General features: G+C 44.7%; 1 protein-coding gene across 4 annotated transcripts in view; it reads left to right on the top strand.

Moving 5' to 3' along the window:
* Window positions 1–262: 262 nt before the first annotated feature.
* The window catches only part of GPLD1 (glycosylphosphatidylinositol specific phospholipase D1), a 90,268-nt gene continuing 65,367 nt past the window's right edge, over window positions 263–25,163 (top strand). Inside the window, exons 1-7 of one of the 4 annotated variants that reach the window (XM_068236976.1) lie at window positions 298–312; window positions 3,780–3,835; window positions 9,291–9,441; window positions 10,010–10,088; window positions 14,029–14,126; window positions 15,434–15,544; window positions 17,506–17,554. In XM_068236976.1, the coding sequence (XP_068093077.1) occupies window positions 307–312; window positions 3,780–3,835; window positions 9,291–9,441; window positions 10,010–10,088; window positions 14,029–14,126; window positions 15,434–15,544; window positions 17,506–17,554 (550 nt within the window). In that variant the 5' untranslated portion in view covers window positions 298–306. Of the gene's footprint in view, window positions 395–3,779; window positions 3,836–9,290; window positions 9,442–10,009; window positions 10,089–14,028; window positions 14,127–15,433; window positions 15,545–17,505; window positions 17,555–25,163 lie in introns of all 4 variants that reach the window. The other 3 variants (XM_068236977.1, XM_068236978.1, XM_068236979.1) reach the window with 3 other exon arrangements.

Here is a 25,163-nt window from a genome sequence, read left to right as displayed (position 1 = left end):
ATTGTCTGGATATCTACAACAGAGATCACACAGTAATAACTCATTGCCATTTACAGAAAATCATAAAAAGCACATGATGGTCATAGAATAGTATCACGTGAAATTCTTTGAAAATTACTGAATGAATGCCAAGAAAAAAAAGATACAAAATATCAACTCTGCCAGTCCTTCCAATCTGTCCCTCCCAATTTTGTTAACAGTTTAACTTTTCTGTCAATATCATCCTCCAGCACTGTAACCTCACCAAAAATCAAAGGTTACTCTGTTCAATTTGTTTAGCCATTGAGAGACAAGAGCCTGAAAATCATGAAGGTATACATTGCGTACTTAGTCATTTCTCTCTTTTCATTACCACAAAGTGAGCCATGTGGATTATCAACACACATAGAGATAGGTAAGTGAAATCAACCATTTTGCTGTAATGCCCGGCAATAATTTACATTTGTGATACACATCAATACAGAGGCACATGGCTATGTTATGCGAAAAGGGGGGAGGCAAATAGATTATCGTGCAAGGTGCCCATTATCACTGCAATTTTAGCAAACAATCAACTTCCCAATCAATTAAATTGGATAATGTTCTTGGTGCCAATTGACAAAAAACAATCGATTTATCGATCATTTCATTGATTCATTTTGTGATCGATTCTATTCAAAATGATTGTGTTGGTTATATATTTTATCCCATTTGTGGGCAAGATCAATTCCTTCCAATGATTTCATTCCAATGGAAATTATCATATTGGATGGTCGATAATTCGCTAACGTTGCATAATCTATAGGCACCTGTATCTTTGCTATGGAATTTGATAGTTTACCAACCCAATTAAGGTTTATATAATGTATGAGCTGTGTTTTTTTTTTTTTTTACCATATAAAGTATATACAAACATATATTTTTCTATGAAGTACATATAATGTTTGAAATTAATCAGACAAAAGTAGATTAAAGAGAACCCGAGGTGTGTTTGAAGAATATTATCTGCATACAGAGGCTGGATCTGCCTATACAGCCCAGCCTCTGTTGCTATCCCAAACCCCCCTAAGGTCCCCCTGCACTCTGCAATCCCTCATAAATCACAGCCAAGCTGCTGACAAACAGCTTGTCAGAGCTGGCTGTGTTTATCTCTATAGTGTCAGTCTGCTGCTCTCCCCGCCTCCTGCAGAACTCCAGTCCCCGCCTGCATCCCTTCCCTCCCTGCTGATTGGAGGGAAGGGACGGGGGCAGGGACCGGAGCTATGCAGGAGGCGGGGGAGCAGCTGAGACTGACACTACAGATGTAAACACAGCCTCACAGCATGGCAGTGATTTATGAGGGATTGCAGAGTGCAGGGGGACCTTAGTGGGGTTTGGGATAGCAACAGAGGCTGGGCTGTATAGGCAGATCCAGCCTCTGTATGCAGATAACATTCTTTAAACACACCTCGGGTTCTCTTTAAGAAGCAATAGAAGAATATTTCAGATAAAAGAACTATAATTACATTAAGAAGCACTGACTTTCCAGGGTAACCCTATGATTCGGAAAGTCAATGCGCATTTGAAAATGAGAATATACTTCAAAGATCAGTTTGAGTGTTGGACACAGAACCGCACCGCCCATGATCTCTAAAGGTGGCCACTAATGATCCAATCTTTTGCATCCAATTTTACCAAATCTATGTAGTATAAGGGTAATTGAGTGAATATATTGAATGGATAAAGTAGGCAGTTCCCTTATATTACATAGAAATGGTAAGATTGAATGAAAAAGATTGGATCATTAGTAGCCACCATTACAGTTACTGTTAACTGCCAACACTCCAGTGGTACCACTGAATTTTGAGGACTGGTGTCAGTTTGTACTTCTGCTGACAATCACATGACAATTGAAGTATCAGCAATTAACTAACTTCTATTGTCATCTCATCCAAATTCAGGAAATGGAGCTATACTGATATTTTAGGACTTTCTGTGGAAAGATAAAACAAGCAAAAAAGACAGCAGACAAGTTGTGCAACATTATCTTAATTTATGTTACAGATGTATAGGTACAGCAAGTCCTTTGTACAAAGTTCCCCTTTAAATTTCAATATTTCAGTAAGTAGGGATGCAGGGCCATGCAGTTTTTCCCTGCTGTGTTCATTGCAGAGTGCATTTAATACACACAAAAATACAGGTTGTTGACCTTTCATATATGTGACTGCACGGAGCCCCCTCCAGGCTAATCGCTTCCTCACCGCCCTCCTGCACTGTCTGGACCTTTGGCAGTTCGCCCTGGAAAGTCCTCAGGCCTGGGGTGTCCTAAGCGTTCTGGAGCTCGACGGGGGAGCACGCTGCCAGATTGCATCTGCGCCGACTGGACCTGACTAGAGGACTTTGCGGGCTGAATTGCAGAAGATTCAGACGGTGCAGGAGGACGGCAAAGGAGCAATTAGCTTGGAGGGGGCTGGAGGAAGTCCCAGGTATGTATATTTTTTCTCTCCTGCCCAGCTCAAGTGTACGTTAAAAGCCCATAACAACATTTTTGAAAATCTACCCACTCACAGAGGCCCAAGCTTTTTTTTTTCACATTATACTTCAACATGCATTTCTCTGAGGGATATGATTTGATCCAACCTACATGATAGTTTCTGATTGGCTGTTAGTGCTGTGGCCAATCAGAACAATCATTATTGCACGTTTGGGTGTAACATACATTCTACTGCAATATAGCAGTATGTAAAATAAGTAACTAAATAAAAATATATATTTTCTATATTGCATGAAGCACACAGTGAAGTTCCTATATAAATGCTACTTTATGCAAATCAATAATTTGGGGATAATTAATATAGTGCTGGACAGATATTACAGCAGATTTGTGTATAGAACATTTTGTTGTACACTGGGAAGATATCTGGAGAAAAAGAACTTATTATGAATAAAAATGTACATGGTCCGATTGGCAGCCCCATCCAAAGACTGTACACAATGTGCCATGCACACTGAGGCCAGCCCTGCTGGTGTGTTTGCATGGATTTTCTCCAGACATACAGGTTTCCTATCACATCCCAGAAACATAACTGTGCTAGAGGTTTAATTGTGAACCTATCTGGGGGATAGTTAGTGACACGATGGTAAAGTACTGCAAAAGATGTAAGCACTATAGCAATACAAAGATGTAAGCACTATACAATACTGAAACAGACCTGTTTCAAGACCAAAGGTCACCTGCTCAGAGGCAAACAAATGAACACACAATCAAATTCCAATGACCAAAAAGTTCCAGGGATTCTGCTGCACTCTCTAACTTGGCCAAAACCTGACAAACACGTCTCCCTCAAAAACGAGGCTAGAAATGCCTCACTGCCACTGTACTCCCATACTCATTATTCGCAGATATAGAAGCACTTTCAGCAGAGTGCTATCGATAAGTGTAGAGAGTCAGTTTACAACTGTCCATTGTGTGAAGACCCCCATAGTAGATACACCACTACAGGACCCGTCATACATGGCCTCTAGTAGAGCCATTGCTCAAGCTACTGCCTTGCTTAATTCTGCTGTTCTCCCTGCTTTTCTGTGGTAACTTCCTACCCCAGGCTTATAATAGGGACATCCTACATTAAGGCAACAGTTGTAGTGATAGCCAGTTCCCTGTCTTTCATCTCGTATCCTTATAGAAGAACCACAAACAGCCTACATGGTCACAATCGCCATACAACATGATCCACAACACTACACTGTGCTCTTAAGCACCTTGAGAAAAGTGCCATACATGTTGATATTTTCTATTTTTCATTCTTTCTTTTTTTTTACAGCTCACAGAGCTCTTGAGTTTTTCAGTGATAATGAAGCAAAGGTTAATTACAGAGAGGTAAACTCAAACTATTTACAACTATAGTAAATTATTTAGAGGAAACTCAGTTTCTTAGAATTTTTCTCATGCATATTTCTGGTTCTTTTCTGATTAACTCAATATTAAAACTTTCAGAGTTATAGCTTGCAAATACCTTAAAGAGAACCTGAGGCATAATAAATGTAAAACAAAAAGTAAACACTGAGCTAAGGAGAGGAAAGCTTCTGGATCCTGTAGAGAGCTTCCCACACTCCCACACTGTCCTCTGCCACTGCCTGGGACTCTCCTTAGAGTCAGGGGCGTAACAATAGGCCCTGCAAGGGATGCAGTCGAAGGGGGGCCCTTGGGGGGGGAGGGAAAAGCCTGATAGGAGCCCTGGCTCTGGGGCCCTCCAGGGCCATTTTCAGGAGCAGGGGGGGTGCAGTGCAGGGTGGGGGAGCAGCAGGCACAAACAGCAGTAGGGAGGGGGGCCTGACTCCCCCCCCTCCCTCTCCTCGGGCTACCTCCAGGGCTCCCCCACCAGCAATGACAGTTGGTGGGGCCCCATCCAAAGTTTTGCAGGGGGCCCAAGTGATTTCTAGTTACGCCCCTGCTTAGAGTGCACTTGAGATGGGGGGATTTTAAAAAATTATACAAACCAGGGTCTTCCTCCAGCCCCCTCCAGGCTGTCCGCTCCCTCACTGTCCTCCTGAGCCTCCTGGTTCCTCTGCAATTCAGCCCTGAAAGTACTTTATATGGAACCAGTCGGTGCAGGCTCAGTCCGGCGCATGCTCTCCTGTAGCCAGGAGCGCTCTGCACCTGCGCAGTAGTACTGCACAGGCACAGAACGCACCCGTGACAAGAGTATGATGGGCACGTGTGTGCTCAGGCCATGCATGCGCAGTACGCCCCAGATCGGAGGACCGAATTGTGGAGGATCCAGGCAACAGAGGAGGATGGCAAGGGAACAATCAGCCTGGAGGTGGCTGGAGGAAGCCCCAGGTATGTATAATTATTTTAAATCCCTTGTCTCAGGTCCCCTTTAACATCAGGGTTGCGCTCATTGCACACCCCCTTCCTGCACTCTCCAGCCCAGTGTGTAAATGCAGAGTACACCTCTCTGCCAGAGTCCAGTGCTGTGCATCTGCCTGTCTGGCAAGAGCAGGGCCGCATGGATCCTATTTTATAGATAGGATCAGTACACACTTGTCAGTCTTCAACAGATCTGTTAAAGAGGAACTCCAGTGAAAATAATGTAATAAAAAAAGTGCTTCATTTTTACAATAATGACGTATAAATGATTTACTCAGTGTTTACACATTGTAAAAGCTTTCCTCTCCCTGATTTACATTCTGACATTTATTGATATATGATATTTTTATTGCTGGCAGGTGTTGTCAGTGGAAGGAGAAGCTGCTTGATTTTTTGGCATTTGTAAAATGTGTTATTCCCCACAATGCAACAAGGCTCCCACAGTGTGATGTCAGGACCTTGGTCCTGACATTACAGTGTGGTAGGAGTTTCACCACAGTATCAGCCATACAGAGCCCCCTGATGATCCGTTTGAGAAAAGGAATAGATTTCTCGTGGAAAAGGGGGTATCAGCTACTGATTGGGATGAAGTTAAATTCTTGGTTACGGTTTCTCTTTAAAGAGAGTCTGAAGCGAGAATAAATCTCGCTTCAGACCTCATAGTCAGCTGGGGCATGTGTGCCCCTGCTAAAACGCCGATATCCCGCGGCTAAAGGGGGTCCCTTACCCCCCGAAATCCCCTCCGAGCAGCGCATCCCCTCTTCCGGATTAAGGCAGGGCTAACCGCCGCAGCCCTGCCTCACGCGTGTCTGTCAGCGCGTATCTCCGCCTCTCCCCCGCCCCTCCCAGTCTTCCTTCACTGAGAGGGGCAGGGGAGAGGCCGCGATGCGCCGCTGATAGACGGTGCTGAGAGGCAGGGCTGCAGCCGTTAGCCCTGCCTGAAGAGCAGCAAAATCTACGACCAAGTTGGTCGTTGATTTTGCAGGGGGGGGGTTGGGGGTTTCAGGGACCCTCGTTTAGCCGCGGGATAGCAGCGTTTTAGCAGGGGCACACATGCCCCTGCTGACTATGAGACAAAAAGCGAGATTTATTCTCGCTTCAGTGTCTCTTTAAGCTGACTGAACTTTTGAGCGGTGTACAATTTTTTCCCAGAGATCAGATGCATTTCCCATTTCTCCAGGCCCCAACTGGACCACAACAGGCCATCAAAGTGGACACTACACTGTGAGCATCCGCTGGCTGTTTAAGGTCTGGCGCAATAGGAACTTCCAACACTATGCCCAAATCAGTACCTTGTACTGTATCAGTGAGGAATGTTTGCCAATCTGTTCTTCCTACAAAAAAAATAAATAAATAAATAAACGTGCTTATCTCTGTCCTAATTGCACATGGTTCCATTGGTGCATTATTGGTGCTTAGTCAGAAGCCAAAAAATCCAAGGAGGGAACAACAACAGGTCTGAACACAATGCAGCAAAGGCAGGTACTCTAGGTTGCAACCCGCAGTGTGCTCCAGGTCCACATCAAATCCACAGTTATTCTAAAAAAGAGAAAAATGGGGCACTACTCTACCAGACTTCGCAGTGTGTGACAACCTTATCCATTGTTACTAGGGGCGTAACAATAGGCCTTGCAAGGGATGCAGCCGCATGGGGGCCCAGAAGCCACAGGGGGCCCTGTCCTGAGAGACTGACAAGGGCAAGGAGATAAAAAGCTTTCTACTCTCTGCACAATTGTTCTAATGACTGCATCTGCTCAGCCACTGATAAGCAATCATAGAAAGTTTTGCAGACAAAGATTTGTAGACTGTCCCTATTCAGTGTGCAGCAGGCTCTTCTGTACAACATCCAGCCCCCAAGCTCGCTACCCCTCCCCAAGTGCTCTGTCCTGGCAGGAGGGGGCCCCATCCAAAGTTTTGCAGGGGGGGCCCAGTGATTTCTAGTTACGCCCCTGAATTTGTTACCCTCTTTGTTTGTCTTCTGTCTCTAAACACCAATGGAAACCTGGCTCATAATGCACCAATATTTGCAGCAGTAGCGCCTACCTTCCACAGGAACTATGCCATCCATCTTTGTCCATGATAATTGCTTTATGTGTTTTGGCAGTCATTGTACTGGAAAAAAATCTATTAACCCTTCGCACCCTCACATGCAAATGTTCAAACAAATGCATTCACAGATTTACTCATCCAGGCACAACAGTTATCCCTACAGCTAAGTTAAAAGCCGGGGTCTTAGTTCACAGAAGAATGCATTCTTATGCTTAGTCACCTATACTGTGCAGAAGTACCCAGGTAAACATAGGTGTCCTAACTCTAGCCCTGTAACATGCATAGTGCAGACATGCAAACACATTCATTGCATCAAACCTATCAATGGATTAGGAGCACACATCCTGACGTCCTCTCCTGGGACAGATAGTGCATCTTACCAATCGCACAAGGGAGCTAACGTAATGTATCCATGTGCACCATGCACATACACCAGCATAAGCTGTGTGCATGCTGACAAACACATACAGGGAAGGAGGGAGTGCACTGGATTAGACCCTAGCCACAGGGGTCAGTAACAAGAACAAAATACATATATCCAGGCACATCACATCTAGTTAGGACATTAAATAAGTTAAGGAAAGGGAGGTGCTGAAGGGGGTGTGGCTAGAAAACAGCAAAAATCTATTAACCCTTCGCACTCTCGCATGCAAATGTTCAAACAAATGCATTCACAGATTTACTCATCCAGGCACAACTGTTATCCCTACAGCTAAGTTAAAATCGGGGTCTTAGTTCACAGAAGAATGCATTATTATGCTTAGTCACCTATACTGCGCAGAAGTACCCAGGTAAACATAGGTGTCCTAACTCTAGCCCTGTAACATGCATAGTGCAGACATGCAAACACATTCATTGCATCAAACCTATCAATGGATTGTAACGATTGTGGAATTCTCTCCGTGATCAGCGCACAGGGCGTGCGCTGACACTGCGGAAATCCTCCACAAGCGTATAATTTGAGGGAACCCAGCAAAAGGTGCAATGCACCTGTAGAGGGAAATTCCTGTCGGCAGATGGAGCTGTGGAGTGCAGAGGAACAGCTCCTCTGCCCTGCCACAGAAGCAAGACAGGAATTGCACGAAGGGAAGAAACGCAGGGCAAGATAGCCCTGAAAGAGAGAGATCAAAGCGACAGAGGGTATGTGTGTTCACCAATCTAGTCGCCACCCTGCGACGATGAACACACAACCATGAAGAACAGGTGAGAAGGCAATCGCCAGAGATGGCGATTGCTAACAGCGACACAAGACTGAATAAGCACAGATGAGGAATGTATGTATGTCCACCAATCTAGCCGCCACCCTGCGACGATGAACACACAACCATGAAGAACAGGTGAGAAGGCAATCGCCAGAGATGGCGATTGCTAACAGCGACACAGGACTGAATAAGCACAGATGAGGAATGTATGTATGTCCACCAATCTAGCCGCCACCCTGCGACGGCGGACACACAACAAAGGAAACCGAGTGAGAACGCAATCGCCTGAGAAGCGATTGCGAATGAGATTGAGCAAAGGGACAGATTGTATGTGTGTGCACCAAACTAGTCACCAACCCGCGACGATGCATACACAACAGCAGATATAAAGTAGGAATGCAATCGCGGGAGAGGCGATTGCCAGAGGTGACACAAGGCTACAGCAAGGCAGAGCACGAGAGTAGCAAAGGCACAGCAAATCATACAATGAGAAGATAAGGAAAATGACAAACGCTAACTAAACGTGAACACTCATTCGCAACAGTGCACGCGTTTATGCGTGGTCTCCGCGTGTTAAGCACAACAGAGACAAGCACGCCTAACTAACCACCGACAGACAAACATGAAACAGAGGACGCGAGCGCTTGCTTAACGGTTACCTCACTGAGCCTCCAGCAAGCGTTCGTAGCAGACAAGACAGATACACGAAAACAGGAATAAGTGAGAGTGAGAGATAGGATCCACAGCACTAGCGCAAGAGGCTAGTACGATCCAGGAAGACAGAACATAAGGATCCACAGCACTAGCGCAAGGCGAGTGCGATCCAAGCTAGACAGGCAGATGAGATAGCTGGTAGCAACCGCTGCTCCAGCTATACTCCAAGAACAAAGATCAGAACGACTTCCTGTCGACCACCGCTGGGACAGGACAATCGCAACAGACAAACAAACAGATATGTAATCCTAACTGCACTAGGGAACCTGCCTAGTGCAGTCCCAGGAATTACTCTAAGCTAATCTTTAAACAAAGAGCAAGGCTGACACTCCAGGAGTGTTTCACAGGACTAACCCTTATGACCAGCCCAGGTCTGTGATATCACATGGTATATATAGAGCAAGCCTACAAAGGATGTGGCTAGGCAATCTGCATGACAAATGTATGCAAATTCCTCAGCAGCAAGCTGCAAAACTGACAAAATGTCTCTCTTCCAGAGACCTGCAGAATGCAGACCTGAACAGTGGTCAAAAAGCAGCCTGCCTGCGCAGGCAGCCGAGGGGATCCTCACATGGATTAGGAGCACACATCCTGACTTCCTCTCCTGGGACAGATAGTGCATCTTACCAATCGCACAAGGGAGCTAACGTAATGTATCCATGTGCACCATGCACATACACCAGCATACTCTCCTATTAAAGCAAATGTGGTCAGAATCTTAATAATATTCTGCCTTTGAAAAAACTGTGTTTAGATGCACCGATGGCTTGTAAGTTTCTTGAAATTTGGACTACACTGTACAGAGCCATGAATATTTCCTAATATTACACCATTGGATGTGTGATTTAGACCATTGCTAATAACAGTATACTGTAATTTATAATTAATATCACATATTTGCCTCCTGCTGACATGTATTTGCAATTCTTTTTTTTTTTTTCCCAGTACAGCGTGTGCTAACAGTCTAACAACGTTCATTGTTTGTACCTTTACCATACGATATTAGACATAAATGACAAACATGCGTGGGGTGTATTAGAGTGTATTAACCAATGTGTTTATTATACTTGAAGCCTGTTTCTGTTTTACATGGATGCACTGCATAGTAATTGGCATAGAGGTATCGCGGCATATTAAGCTTTTGGACTGGATTTTTGTTTCTTGATTGCTGACTGTTACGTAACATCCATGTTTTGTGAATGTATTATATTACCAGCTGCTGAAGAAACATCGGGATGCTTTTCAGGCTGGCAGTGTTTACCCTGATGCTTTCTACCAAGGCCTCTGCATGCAAGGTGAGATAATAATGGCAGCAAACATGAGAGGTCTTATTATTGCCCGACATGACTATGGCTGTACAGAATATCTAAAGTTACCATAAATTGGATTGTGTTAAGTGGCCTTTAAAGATAAACATATTATAGCATAACTTCAGTGACAGTAATGAGACAGCACATATTTCAGTTTGGTCAGGCTTTAAGTAAACCTGTGAATTTCTGAAAGTAAACAGTTAGATACTTACCTCGAGAAAGAGAAGCCTATGGATCTTCCAGAGGCTTCCCCTGTCCTTCTCTGCCATGTCATTCCAGCGCCGAAACCCCCGAAGCTTGAAAAAGTCGAGACCGAAGGTCTGTGATACTGCGCAGTCTTATATGGCTCACGCATGCACATAAATTGGACCTGCTTGGGCTTCGTCAGAAAAAGCCAAGGGTCCGTGCTACTGTGTGTGCCTTATTAGCGTGACCACATTACCTACAGCTATGTTCAAAATTATTCAACCCCCACTGAAATTGAGTGTTTCGGCCAGTTTGACATTGATTTTGATAATTTCAGTCATCTTGTTTCCAATTAAATCAAAGAGGCACTTGTAAGTCAGTCAAATATAACATAACATTTATAATGAAATAACCACAAATGTCTTTTCTGTGCTCACATCATTATCAGTTTTTTTCAACCCCCAAGTGACATTCATTCTTAGTACTTAGTACAACATCCTTTTCCAGTTATAACAGCTTTTAAACCTGAAGCATAGGTTGACACAAGTGTCTTGCAGCGATCTACGGGTATCTTAGCCCATTCTTCATGGGCAAAAGCCTCCAGTTCAGTCACATTCTTAGGCTTGCGCACTGCAACTGCTTTCTTTAATGGGAACCTAAACTAAGAAGGATATGGATTTTTCCTTTTAAACCATACCAGTTGGCAGTCCTGCTGATCCTGTGTTTCTAATACTTTTAGCCACAGCCCCTCAACCATCATACAGATCAGGTGCTCTGACTGAAGTCAGACTGGATTAGATGCATGCTTGTTTCAGGTGTGTGATTCAGCCACTACTGCCTCATAGAGATCAGCAGGACTGCCAGGCAACTCGTATTGCTTATAAGGAAACATCCACATCCCTCTCAGTTAAAGTGGGTCCGAGGTGAACTTTTATTCATTGCATAATTGTGTTCCTTTCCTATTGTTTATAGAGCCTTCCTCAGGCCAAATACTTTTTTGTTTTTGTTTTAATATTCTAATTCCCTATAAACTAAATCAACCACGCCCACAGGTTTTCACAGAGCCTTGGCAGTAGCAAGGGCTCATGGGAGCTCAGTCTGGGCAGGAGGAGGTGTTACTAGCCATTGATTTCAGAGGCAGAGGGGAGGAGGGAGGAAGGGGGATTAGGTTTTTTTCACAGGCTTAGTGATCAAGATACAGATAAGCCTGCCTCTGTGTAATGTTTACAAACAACATGGCTGCTGTCATTGTATCACAGGAAGAAATAATAATTTTCTATTAAAGCTGTTTGCAGCTATATTTGCTGTGTAAACTATCTAAACTTTAGATAAGATATATAGGCAAGTTACTTGTTATAGTTAGTTTTTCATCTCGGATCCGCTTTAAGGTTCCCTTTAAGTCCCACCAGAGGTTCTCAATCGGATTTAAGTCTGGTGACTGCTATGGTCACTTCAAAATGTTCCAGCATTTAATCTGCAACCATGCTCTAGTGGACTTGGAGGTATGCTTGGAAAGTCCTGTTGAAAGGTCCAACGTCTCCCAAGCCTCAGGTTTGTGATGGACTGCATCACATTTTCATCCAATATCTCCTGGTACTGAAGATAATTCATGGTACCATGCACACGCTGAAGCTTCCCTGTACCTGCAGAAGCAAAACAGCCCCAAAGCATGATTGACCCCCCGCCATGCTTCACAGTAGGCAAGGTGTTCTATTCTTCATAGGCCTTGTTCTTCCTCCTCCAAACATAGCATTGATCCGTGGGCCCAAACAGTTCAAATTTTGTTTTATCAGTCCACAGAACACTACCACAAAAGCAGTATAAACTGGTGCAGAGTTTGCAAGCTTGCAAATGCTGCAACGCAGGGAGATCAGGCAAGCGACTGACCGCGGTACTCAGCTATAGACTTGGGCTGCATTGGAGACGGTAAGTATAGGAAGATTCTGCATTGGAGACAAGTGGAGAAATGAGTGATACTGATGGCTGCTGCGGTGTGAAGGCAAGCAGGCTAGCTATACTGAAAGGGGAGGGATTAAGGGAGTCATCTGGCTGCTTCTGCTGAAGGGGAAAGGGTCATCGGGTTACCTATACAGGGGGGGGGGGGCATCATCAGGCTACCTATACTGGGGGGGGGGCGTCATCAGGCTACCTATACTGGGGGGGGGGGGGGCGTCGTCAGGCTACCTATACTGGAGGGAAGGGGGAGGGTTCATCTCGCTACCTATACTGAAGGGGGCGGCTGGTGACAGTGGCCTTGGATGGTACAGAGTACAAATCCGGCCCTGACTAGAACACTTTCTTTTTTCAATGCTGAGAACCCTGAAGCTTGAAAAAGCCAAGACCAAGGGTCTGTGCTACTGCACAGTCACATATGGCTCACGCATGCACATATCATGGACCCGCTTAGGCTTAGGCAAAAAAAGCCGAGCACGATTGGGTCTGTGCTACTGTGTACGCATGCGCGAGCTGTCGATAAGGGCTTGTTAGGGGGCACAGCGCTGGAACGGCCTGGTGGAGGAGGGGATTGTCCAGAGGCTCCCCTCTATTCAAATGAGTACCCCTTTGGGGCACTTTTATTCCCTACAGGTGTACTTTAAGGCTTCACACTATGGGCTTGTTTCACTAAACCGTGATAACTGATATCACAATCACGCCGCATTTTCATGTGAAAATGTGCGATTACGCATAAAAAAAGTTATGCGCATTATAACGCGTGCAAAACGCTAGCGCGACCATGATATCAGTTATCACGGTTTAGTGATTCAAGCCCTATGTGTGTTGTGAAATGCCTGTGCAGCAACACAGAGATAACACAACGCTCGCTCTGCACACTATGACGTCCATATTATTTTTCATAGCATAAAGATTGCTGTGGTAATGTGCTTGTTAACGCTTATGTTATCCAGATAAGCACTGTAGAAAGTGCATTTGTATAATGTGGACCTTTACAATCCAGATATGTGGACATATCCATACAGTTGTATGGCCTGTGCATTCACATTCAGAAACGCATTGCCTACAAATGCACATAATGTGAACTTATCCTAAGCCCGGTTCATACTTGCGTTGAAGTGACAAAAGAATCCGTGAAAACGGATCTGATCACCGGTCAATCAGATCTGTTTTTACTCCATTGGCACTCCATTTCCATTGCACTACTTCCATTCTGTTTCCCCACATCCCCCTCCCCCACCCTCAAAGTGTATTTTTATATTTAGAATGGTCCGTTTCTTCACTAGTGTGAAGAAATGTTCCATTATCTCATTGCCCCCAATGCAGCGCTTCAGCTTCCGTTTCTGTTCCACTGTGCTCAGCGGTCCGGAAAAATTGCTTCAGAACCAAAGTTGCAGTCCGTTCAGCAGATCGTGCAGAACAGATCCATTTGAACAGACGTATGTGAACGAAGTCATAGGTTAACTTTGGATCCATTCCAATCTGTTACAATTCATTCCCTTCCGATCTGGGAACGATCTGTTTTTTTTTTTTTTTTTACTCTAACGTGAACCGAGCCAGCCTTACGCTTGACCAGACTGAAATCTGTACTGTCCCATTTCTGTCACTGAAGTTAGCTATAAAAAACACTTTGGTAAGCAAAACTAGTTCACACTATGACATCCAGCTGGACCGGTGGTACCGTAACCAAATTGCGACATAAGCTAATGTGCTAGCCATTTTCTAAGCTGTCCATACATGAAATGTAGCAATATGAAAATAAAACTAGTTCCTTTGATGCCTTCAGGAAAATACCACTACGTGTCAGAAGATTCACACTGGACCCCTTTCTTGAAAACCAGCATTGACTATATTAGAAGAACTTACCCACTTCCATGGGCCGAGGTACTATGTGTCTGTCAGTATGTCATGTTTCCAAAAACAGCTCAAGGCTTTTAAAACTGGACACAAAATAACTTGGAATTTATAATAGTGTTTTATCATGTCTGCTTGATTTAGAAAACGTTTATGCTGAGGTCCTGTTGCATTAAACTCTGGTAAGATTGCCATGTGCAGTATGACAATTTTATCGTTGCTACCGCTGGCAGCATAGTGCGAGTTGCCTAATTAGCGTGACCTGCATTATTTAAGCAACCTGAGCATAGCTATGGTATTGCTTTTCTTCTTCTTTTTTTGTACTTGCAAACTACTGTAGTTTGATTAAGAAGGAGACCCATAGACATTCATTGGAGTCAGTTTTTCTTTATCCAGAATCTGCATGTAGTGGAAACAGGCCCTTAATTGGAATACATTCTTTTTTTCAATGCTGCATAATAAAGAGAACAGTGTGTTAAACAATGTTAATTACCAAGTAATTAGACATGCTTAGTGTAATGTTAAGGTACCCACATGATGCTCTACTCACTCACCTACATAATGAAAAATATTTTGTCTTCAAATGGGAGATCACTCTTAAAGGATAACCGAGGTAACATGTGACATGATGAGATAGACATGTGTATGTACAATGCCAAGCACACAAATAACTAGGCTGTGTTCCTTTTTTTCTTTCTCTGCCTGAAAGAGTTAAACATCAGGTATGCAAGTGACAGTTTCTGTCCGGGTCGGACTGGGTCAGACTGTAGCATAACCCTCACTGATAAGTAATTACATACTTACATACATCCATAAAACACTTTGCTGACAGTGAATGGATTTTGAGAGCAGGAAAGAGATATAAAGGGTCAATAATTCATAGATTTGAGCCCTGGCATACTTCAATTAAGGTGTCATTGAGCAGAGAAGAGCAGAGAACTGTCGACCGAGGGGTCGAGTCCCAATCCCTGCAGGTGATAGTCATTGTACATGTGTGTATGAAGCTATAGGCGCATACATGTTCCCCCATGACAGATTCTTATAAAAAACTGGTCCCCAGAAAAGCTTTGCATAAAGTATAGCAACCTGCCATGCAATGAATGGAGAAAGTCAAAGCAATATATTTGCACAATGGTATACACGATATATGTAAACAAGCCTTTTAAGTTCGTGTAAAACACATCTTAATAAAATAAAATGTGGGGCTTCAAAAGAAATGAATCTATAATATTTTATTGAGCATTTCATTTTAGTGATAAATGCAATAAATAAGTACCGGTAAACCAAACATATATCTTACATATACTGTATATGTTTTTCTGTTTGTGATATGACAGGGAACTGAGAAGTTAGTGGCCTTCCTCTTTGGTATAGCTTCGCACATGGTAGCTGATGTCAGCTGGCACAACCTGGGCATTGACCAGGGATTCCTCAAAGCAATGGCAATGGTGAGCATATACAGGTACTGCACACAGGGGGATTTATATTCACTGTTTTCAGCTCTAGACAGAGTGGGAATGGATAGAAAACCTGTTTCTCAGTTTCTTATTATTCACTGTCTGTGTTGCTGTTGGGAAATTTACATATGGATTCCACAATAACAGAACAATCTGGTAAATAGGGACATAGGGTAACAATAAAAACTATTTTATAGGTGGTATGGCGTTAGTAGTAAACGAATTTCTGCATTGTGTATTAGCCTATAAATGTGTGTAGGTAGGAAAAACAGTTTTGCAAAAGTAATACCTCTTAATGGCTAACTGATTAAGTTATGCAAGCTGTCACAGAACTAGTATTCTTCTTTAGGCATATTTCCAGATGTTAGCTGAAGTAAAACACTGTATGCAGGTAAATTGTAAACACAAATAGGAAAGTTGTACTGGTTAATATTTAGCAGCTAGGTTTCAGGTGTTCAGTAGGCTGGAGCCAGTGAGCTCATGCAAGTATACAAGGATTCCAGCAGGCTGAAGACCATAACATCAAGTTAATCATGTTAAAGTGTTCCCTAGGCGGACCTTGGGTCAAGTCAAATACCTACCTAAGATGAAAGCCTCTGGATTCAGTATAGGCTTCTCACGCTGTCCTCTGGTCCACCATGGGTGACCGCAGCCCCCCCAAAGGAATCCCACAAACTCTTGTCAGACTCCAAGCTTGTGACTGTGCCCCTCTTCAAGCACAAGCGCGGCCATACTTTTCCTGCGTTAGGAGGACTACGGTGCCTGCGCAGTAAGCCAGAGTTGCTCTGTGCTACTACGCAGATGCAGGCGTGTTTGCGCAGGTGCAGCGTGGCCATGCTCATGCATGAAGAACAGTGTGGTCATGATTTGTAGGAGGGTCCTGGGCAACAGCAGGGGTCCGGTGGATGGCATGGGAAGCCTCAGGAGGATGCAGAAACTTCCTTCTCCTTAGGTAAGTACAGTACTTGATTTTTAACCCCAGGTTCACCTCAGGTTCTCTTTAAATCATGGGTGGTATGGGAAAGTGTTTACATTTGTGAGGTTCTTATTGCTTCTGTCTCTCCACTGAGATGATTTTCTTTTCTTTCATTCTTGGTATCAGTGTCACCTAGAACAGAACTGCGGGTAATTCTCCGGGGCTGCATTTGTACTTTTTCTGCCGCAGGCCAAGTTTCTTGTGGCTGTCCTTCTATACGCAGCATCCCCATCCCATCCCACATGCAACTTACTTACTTTATTCAAATGATTGGTATGTCAGTTGCCAAAAGCACCTATGGTAGTTTAATAGTGTACCAGAGACGAGAGTATATAAAAGTTTTATACAAACCTGGTGCTTCCTCCAGCCCCATGCGCACAGATCCCTCCTACGTCGCTCTCCTCAGTCTTCTCCCTCTTCAGTCCCGAGTCCCGTAACTTCAGCCAGTCGCGGCCAGCCTGCTCAAGAGAAGTGCGCCCTCTACGTATTTCTCCAGCGGCGACAAACATACATTTGTAGTAACCGGGACCTGAATTTATTTAAATTACATTCTCCATCTATTAATAAGCTTGAAAAGCATCTAGGATATTGTACTACCTAGGCTCAGTGCTTCTAAATAAATTATCACCATTTTCATAGCTGTCAGTTAAGAATTTTTTTTTTCATGTATAACTGTCAGGCCCTTTTAGAATGTGACAATGACCAATCATGAATGTGACCGGCCAAAACAGCTGATTAGAACACTCATTGCAGAGAGAAATGATACTCTGTGTCTCAGAGGAGCAAGAAAAGGTAAATAAAGGCAGGGTTGATGCATCTCACTGGAAAATACCCATTTGTGGTAGCATCTTTACTGTTTATCTGGCTTATCGCTTTTCTACTGTTTCCTAGCCCTGTCCATAGCTTTGTTCTCCAAAATGCATACTCTGCCTGTACATTTACAGTATGTACTGAACCATTTCCCCTTATTCTGTAGATTGATTTTCATGGCTCATATGGTGATGCTCACAGCACTGGTGATTTTGGTAAGCACAAATGCAACATTGTTTCACTGTACTGTACATAATTAACATATAGTTGTAACTGTTGCTTTCTTTGTATGACTGAAGACTGGACATGTAAGCAACACAGAGGAGAAGGAGGACTTCACAGCCATTGTTGTTAGACCCGCCAAATGTAGCGCACAAGCTAATGTCACACCACTGCCTTTGTCTTAGTCCATTTATCACTGCTTGTAGTTACAAGCAGTATTTCTCAGTGCTTTATTGGGATGTACCCCTTTTCAAAGCATGTGCTCACGAGTACAAAAAAACAACAATTTACAAGCATTTACTAAGGCTATTAGCTAAAATACTCCTCTGGCGCTGTTGTTTATATAAAATTCATCACCAGAGCTGCAGTCATTAGGATGCGCTCTATAGGCAGTGGCAGTGTTAGTGAGTCTTGCCCAAGGTCTCCTCACTAAATAGCTGCTGGCTTACTGAACAGGAAGAGCCAAGATTTGAACCCAGGTCTCCTGTGTCAGAGGCAGAGCTCTTACCCAGTTCACTATCCAGCCACACATCTGGAAATATGCCTTCAGAAGGGGACTAGTTCCCCTAAAGCTTGCATAACTTAATCAGTTAGCTATTAAAAGGGATTAATTTTACAAAACTTTGTTTTTCCTACCTACATAATTTTTTAGGCGAACATGGCGCAGAAATTCTTTTACTTAAAATTCTTTAACTACTATTGCCATACCACCCATAAAATAGTTTTGATTGACAAGACAAGAAACATATCACTTATATTGCGCTTTTCTCCTAGCAGACTCCAAGCGTTTCAGAGTTGCAGCTACTTAGGATGCTCTCCACAGGCAATCAAGAGAATTAGACTCCTTTCGGTCCATTTCCACTATTGCGAATCTGCATGCGTTTTCTGCACGCAGATTTGCACAACCAATACAACTTACTTAGCCTGTTTCCACTTGTCAGGAAAACAGAGCGTTCTTCTGTGCAGGAAAAATCTGCACAGCAGAGCCATCAGAATTCGCACACCGCAAGGCTAAAATCGCCTAAAATCAATGAAAAAGCACACAGGCGAGGAGGAGCGGACGTCATGACGTAGGTTCGTCCGCGCCGCTTCCCCACCACGAGACGGAGCTAAGGCGTTTGTGGAGCTGGCCCTGTAGAGGAACCAGACGCCCGGGGGTGCGATAGGAGAGGCGGCTACCGCGGCTCGGAAGGGAGCCGGAGCGGGCGGCGACAGCTGGCGGTGTGGAGCGGAGTGCGGCTGGACGCCGTAGGCTCTGAGTCAGGAGTGCGCCGAGTGCGCCAAGATTGCCCGGTGGAAGTGGAGGCAAGGCGGAGGAGGCGAAGAGTTTCCCCTCGAGCAGGCTGAGGGAGGAAGGGCCAGGAGGACTTGACTGAGAGGGGGTGAAGAGAGTAGAGTGACCCCGGAGAGTTGCCCACGTCCATCTGTGTCACGCGGAGCGATCCTGTCAGCTTGGAGTTGTGAGAGGACGGAAATTTGAAAGCAGGCTGTGAAGGTGAGACGGTTGCCCCCCCTGCCCCCCTTGTACTGCGAAGTCTCCACAATATGATAGCAGGTTGAGTGGTAGGGCTGGAACCTGAAGTGACGCATGGTCTGGCAGCAGTGGGAGCAAGTGTGACGTGCTGTATTAAGCTTTAGCTGTTCTTGTGAACCTAAAAGTGTCTGTCAGCTTGCAGAGATCACACTGAAGTATATTAAAGGCCGCACTGAACACCTTGAGATGGCAGGGGGCACAAAGAAAAAGGGCACTGAAACGGGGAACGTGGGGGCGACAGGTACCGGGACTAAGACACCACAGAGGGGTGCAGCAGACTTTTTTACCCCGGCAAACACTGGTAGCCCGCACGAAAGAACAGCAGCAAAGACAAGTAGAACAGCCCAGGAGAGCCCACCTCAACCTGACATAAACAGAAAATCCACTAGCCTAGAAGAAATGTGGGCATACCTACAAATGTTGCCTACAAAACAGGACTTAAGTGATCAGACGGAAAAAATATTAGCCGCCACACGTGTAGAGGTGAACACATTAAGAGAAGAGGTGGGAGTGTTAACCGCACGGGCGGAGGCACTAGAGCAGGAACTCTCTAAGGTGAAAACAACGCTGATGGAGCTACAGCAAGAAAGAAATAATCAAAAATTAATTAATAGGGTGGTGTATACCCAACTAGAAGATATGCAAAATCGCTCCAGACGCTCAAACATCAGGATCCGGGGGCTGCAGGAATCCATAGGAGGAGCGAGGCTGCGTCAAACTGCTCAGATTATCTTTAATAGGATCTTGAAAAGGCCGGAAGATCAAGCGATTGTTATTGACAGAATTCATCGGGCGCTGGGATTAAACCCAAGAGCAGGGGAAAAAGATAGGGATGTGATTTGTCGCCTACACTATTACACGGAAAAAGAAGCAATTATGACAGCAGCGTGGAAACACCCAGAAATAGAATTTGAAGGCAAATCGCTACAACTTTTTCAAGATCTGGCAACGTCAACGCTTCAACAGAGGAGAGCCCTTAAACCCCTGATTCAGGTGCTACAGAGGGAAGGAGCGATCTATAGATGGAGGTACCCATTTTCTCTGCAAATTAAAAGGGGAGCTCTTGCGTTTACTCTTAGAAAGCCTGAGGACCTGCCCGAACTTTTTAGAACATTTGATATTGCAGCGGTTGAGCTTCCTGACTGGGACATGGAGGGGATAATGTTGGGTAAGACGCGGCTAGGCCGCCGAAGCTGAAAGTTATTCTACAACATTTCTATATTGCTGAACTGAACATTATATGCCTAAGGAGTACTAACCTCCACATTAAGTAATATCTCCAACCGAGGGATGGGTTGAAAGTGCTACGGACTGGGGAGGATGGGAGGGGAAGAGAAATGTATCTAGGATATGTTTGGGTGTAAAATTGATGTACACAACCAGGTTTTGAGGGGTGGGTTGCAGGGGAGGGGGGTGTGGGGGAGGTGGTTAGTAGGGGTGGACAGGGGGGCACACCTGGGTGCCCCCCTCGTCCAGCCTGGAAACCAGGGGGTGGAGAGGGAGAGTGGTGTGATATAATGCCATGTAATTACACACAATATGGGAAGATACAAGGGAGGTGTATAGGTTGTGAGTGGGTGTGAAATACATGTAGACAAATTATGTTTGGTAGGGGGGGGGTGTGGGGGCGGGGGAGGGAGGCGGTCGGTAGGGGTGGACAGGGGGTGCACCGTGGTGCCCCCCTTGCCCAGCCTGAAAACCAGGGGGGGGAAGGGGAGTGGTGTGATATAATGGTATGTATTTACACATAATATGTGAAGACACAATGGAGGTATATAGGATGTGAATGGGTGTGAAATATATATTCATACAATTATACCTTGAGAGATGGGGTGTGGGGGGGGGGTGGTCTGTAGGGGTGGACGGGGGGCGCACCACAGGTGCCCCCCTCGCCCAGCCTGAAAACCACGGGGTAGAGGGGGGGGGAGGGAGAGTGGAGCGATCTAAGGATAGGTAATTACACACAACAGGTGAAGATATAAGGAAATAGAGGTGGTTAAAGTTAAGTGGTGTGCTAACAAGGCCCTAAGCTTAGGATAAAAGTGTATAGGACAGCGGAGGGGGGGTATGGGTGCAGAAATGGGGGGGTAGGGGAGCAATGTGTGATGTGATTAGAACCGCGGGGTGGATTGCCACAGATCGTACAGGGTGGTTGTAAGGATTGAAAAGGTGAATACACACGATTAAAGTAGAGAGGTGGTTAACTAAAACCCTAAAGTGTAGGTTAGGGGATGTAGAAGGTCCTGTTAGGAGGGGGTAATGGGGAGGAAATGGGGGATATAGAGTGACACATGGGGTGTGGTTAGGTTTAGGGGGGAGGGGACTGATATATACTCCAAAAGGGAAAAGGGCAAATATATTGTGTGTGTTTTTGAGTGCTCTTTTTGAGGATAAGAATTTGGGAGGTGATGTGCATTGATGTGGGGGGTGGGGGGGTGAAGAGTTGTTGTTTGAAATTGTAAAAGGTGGATAGTACCAGTAGGGGTGGTTAAAGGGGAAAGTTATAATGATTAAGAGGACCATAATATGTGGGGAAAAAAAAAAAGGGGACATTTTTCTGACCCATCTCCCTGGAACCGTATATAATAGCCCAGCACTAGGGAGGGTTGGAGTGAGTAGTGTGGGGGAGGAGGAGGAGGTTAGGAATAGGAGTGAGGAGGAATAGGGGAAAAGTAGGGGGAGGCGTATTGTGTAGGTAACAGCAGGGAAGGCAAAGAGGAGATGATCCGTCTGGTGGGGGGGGGGGGCACCTTACGTGTGGTGATGTACCGTCTTCAGCCTCTTAAAGGGCTGAGAGCCCTGGAAAGTGGAGGGGAGAAAAACCCTCAAAATAGAAGGACTTTCATACACCCCGGTAGAAGGGAGAGTGGACGACGTCCACTAAACGAGAGTAGGCAGGGAAGGCTGGCTGTTTTAAACTTTTCTTTTGGTGTTCTTTTCTTTTTCTCTTTCTTTCTTTCACTATTTTGGCACTGTTTTGGAAATTCCCCACCGGTCCATAAAAGAAGAGTAGACAAACAAAAAAGATGACACAAATTAATATGGTCTCCCAGAATGTCCATGGGCTGAATATCCCAGAAAAGAGAGCTATATTACTCCAGAGTCTCCATAAACAACAAATCCATGTTGCTTTCTTGCAGGAAACACACCTGAGAGGGGAGCAACATCCAGGGATTACCAATAGAAGGTACCCGACCGCATACTATAGTAACAATACGGAAGCTAAAAGTAGAGGAGTAGCAATAGTACTAGCAAATAGTATACGTCAAGAGGAGATCGAAATAAGTAAAGACACACAGGGAAGATATCTAATAATAAAGGGGGTATTTAATGACAGAAGGATGACGTTAGGGGTAATATACGCGCCAAATACGGGACAGGTGGGATTTATGGATCAGTTTTTGAATAAACTAGATGAATTTGCAGAGGGTACAATAGTGGTGGCAGGGGACCTAAATTTTGTAATGGACCCCCAGGTAGATACTTCCACGGGGAAGTCATCCCTCACCAGAGGAGCCCATCAGAGAGTCAGGAGGGAATTAAGTAAGCGCCAATTAGTGGACATCTGGCGGATCCAACACCCTACATCAAGGGATTATACATATTATTCGCCCCCGCATAAATCATATTCGAGATTGGATTACTTCCTGGTCTCGCATAATTTATTATCAGAAGAAATTGAGACAAGAATTAAATCATTGGTAATATCAGACCACTCCCCGATCAGTATCAAGGTGGGATTTAGACTAAGGGAGAGGGGCCCATGGAATTGGAAGTTAAATGAATCATTGTTGAGAAAAGAGGAAAGGGTGCGGATGCTCGAGGAGGAGATGAAACATTACTTCGAGGAGAACGGCAGAGGTGAGATATCGCCGATAGTGGTGTGGGAGGCCCATAAGGTGGTAATGAGGGGAATCCTGATAAGAGAGGGGAGTAGAATAAAGAAAGCGAGGGAAGGGGAAATAGCAGGGTGCCTGGCAGAAATAACAAGGCTGGAGGGACAGCATAAAAAAACGTTAGCAGAAAATGTACGGACAGACCTGATAAGAGAAAGAGAAAAGCTTAAGAATTTGCTATTCTCAAAAGCAAAATTTGCAGCAACTAGATGTAAAAGAAATTTCTATGAGTTTGGAAACAAGGGAAGTAGGTTGCTGGCGAGACAGCTAAAGCAGCAACAGACGGCGAATTACATTCCATTTTTGTGCGATAATAAAGGGCAGAAGCATTATAGGAATGAGTCCTTATGCAGGATGTTCCATAAATACTATGCTAAACTGTATGGGATGGAAGAGGGTGAATTGGGGAGCAGGGAGGGCATGCAGGACTATGTGACAGCCTCTGGCATGGGAAAAATACATCCTATGGATGCAGATAATATGGAAAGAGAAATATCTGTGGAGGAATTGGATAGAGCACTGGGGCAAATGCCAGGGGGGAAGGCCCCAGGCCCGGACGGATACACCCTTGAATATTATAGGAGATTTAGAGAAATCCTGAAGCCGTACTGGGTGAGGGCATTAAATGCCATTAAGGCAAAGGATAAGGGTAGACTGGGCCGGGAATCCCTGGTGTCACATATCTCGGTGATTCCAAAGGAGGGGAAGGATTTGGCATCCTGCGCGGGATATAGGCCCATATCCTTACTCAACATAGATCTAAAGGTGCTAGCAAAAATCTTAGCAAATAGGATAAACCCAGTATTAAAGGAGTTGGTGCATTATGACCAGGTGGGATTTATACAGGGGAGGGAGGCAAGGGATAACACCGTGAGGTCGGTAGATGTGATTCAGTGGGTTGGATCCTCACCTGGCCCTGTTGTCTTGCTATCTACAGATGCGGAAAAAGCATTTGACAGGGTCAGGTGGGGATATATTAAGGTGGTGCTGGAACACATAGGCTTGGGTGAAAACATGAGAGCCTGGATAGCATCTATGTATAAAGATTTAACGGCCAGAGTCAAAGTAAACGGAATATTGTCTAGCCCCCTGGAAATAACAAATGGAACCCGGCAGGGTTGCCCGTTATCCCCCCTGGTATTTGCCCTAACTCTGGAGCCTTTCCTGAGAACAATTCGCAATAACACAGATATTACAGGAGTAAAAATAGGTCTGACAGAGCATAAGATCGCTGCATACGCGGACGACTTGTTGTTCTATCTGACAAATCCCAGAATAGCTCTGCCAAACTTAATGAAGGCATTTATGGAATATGGGAGGATTGCAAATTTTAAGATTAACTAGGATAAATGTGAGGCGATGAGTATGGGGATGAAGGAGGAGGAAGTAGAACAAATAAAAACAAATTTTCCATTTAGATGGATGAAAGACTCCTTAAATTACCTAGGTATAAAACTGGCGAGAAATACGCAGGAGAATATTAGATTAAATTACTATCCATTGCTCAATATCCTGAAAAAAGACCTAGAAAGATGGGTTAAACTGAAACTTTCCTGGTTTGGAAGGATTAATGTGCTTAAAATGAATATTATGCCGAGGCTGTTATATGTCTTCCAGGCCCTCCCTGTTCCTCTACCCAGGAGCTACCTGGATGAATTAAGAAGGATGTTTACAAAATTTATATGGCAGAATAGAAGGGCTAGGTTGAAATTTGCATTTATCTCACAGTCAAAAGATAAAGGGGGTCTTGCGGTACCGGATCCCATAAGATATTATCAGGCAGCTGTCTGTACAAGGGTGGTTGATTGGAACAGAAATGAAGCCTCTAAACAGTGGGTGGGGGTGGAAAAGGAATTTGTGGAGGGTGAACTGAGGGAAGCCCCCTGGCTCCCATATGTATTGGAGGACTACCGAATGCCAGGTACACTGGTAGAAAATACCCTGAAGACTTTTAAGAAGGTAAGTAGTAGGAGGGAGATTTCTTTGAGCCCCTCTCCCCTTATGCCATTGTTGGGAAATAACAGATTCCCACCGGGGTGCCTTAAAGGAGGTTACAGAGAATGGAGGATGGGAAGAAGCCCAGAGATTTGCTCCATGATTAGAAAAGGTAGATGGTTGGATGAAAGGGAAATAGCAGAACAACTTCAGGTGATGCAGATAGATAGGTGGAGT

Source organism: Hyperolius riggenbachi, chromosome 5, assembly GCF_040937935.1.
Source record: "Hyperolius riggenbachi isolate aHypRig1 chromosome 5, aHypRig1.pri, whole genome shotgun sequence".
Classification (NCBI taxonomy): Eukaryota; Metazoa; Chordata; class Amphibia; order Anura; family Hyperoliidae; genus Hyperolius; species Hyperolius riggenbachi.
This window is presented reverse-complemented; position numbering and strand designations above follow the sequence as displayed.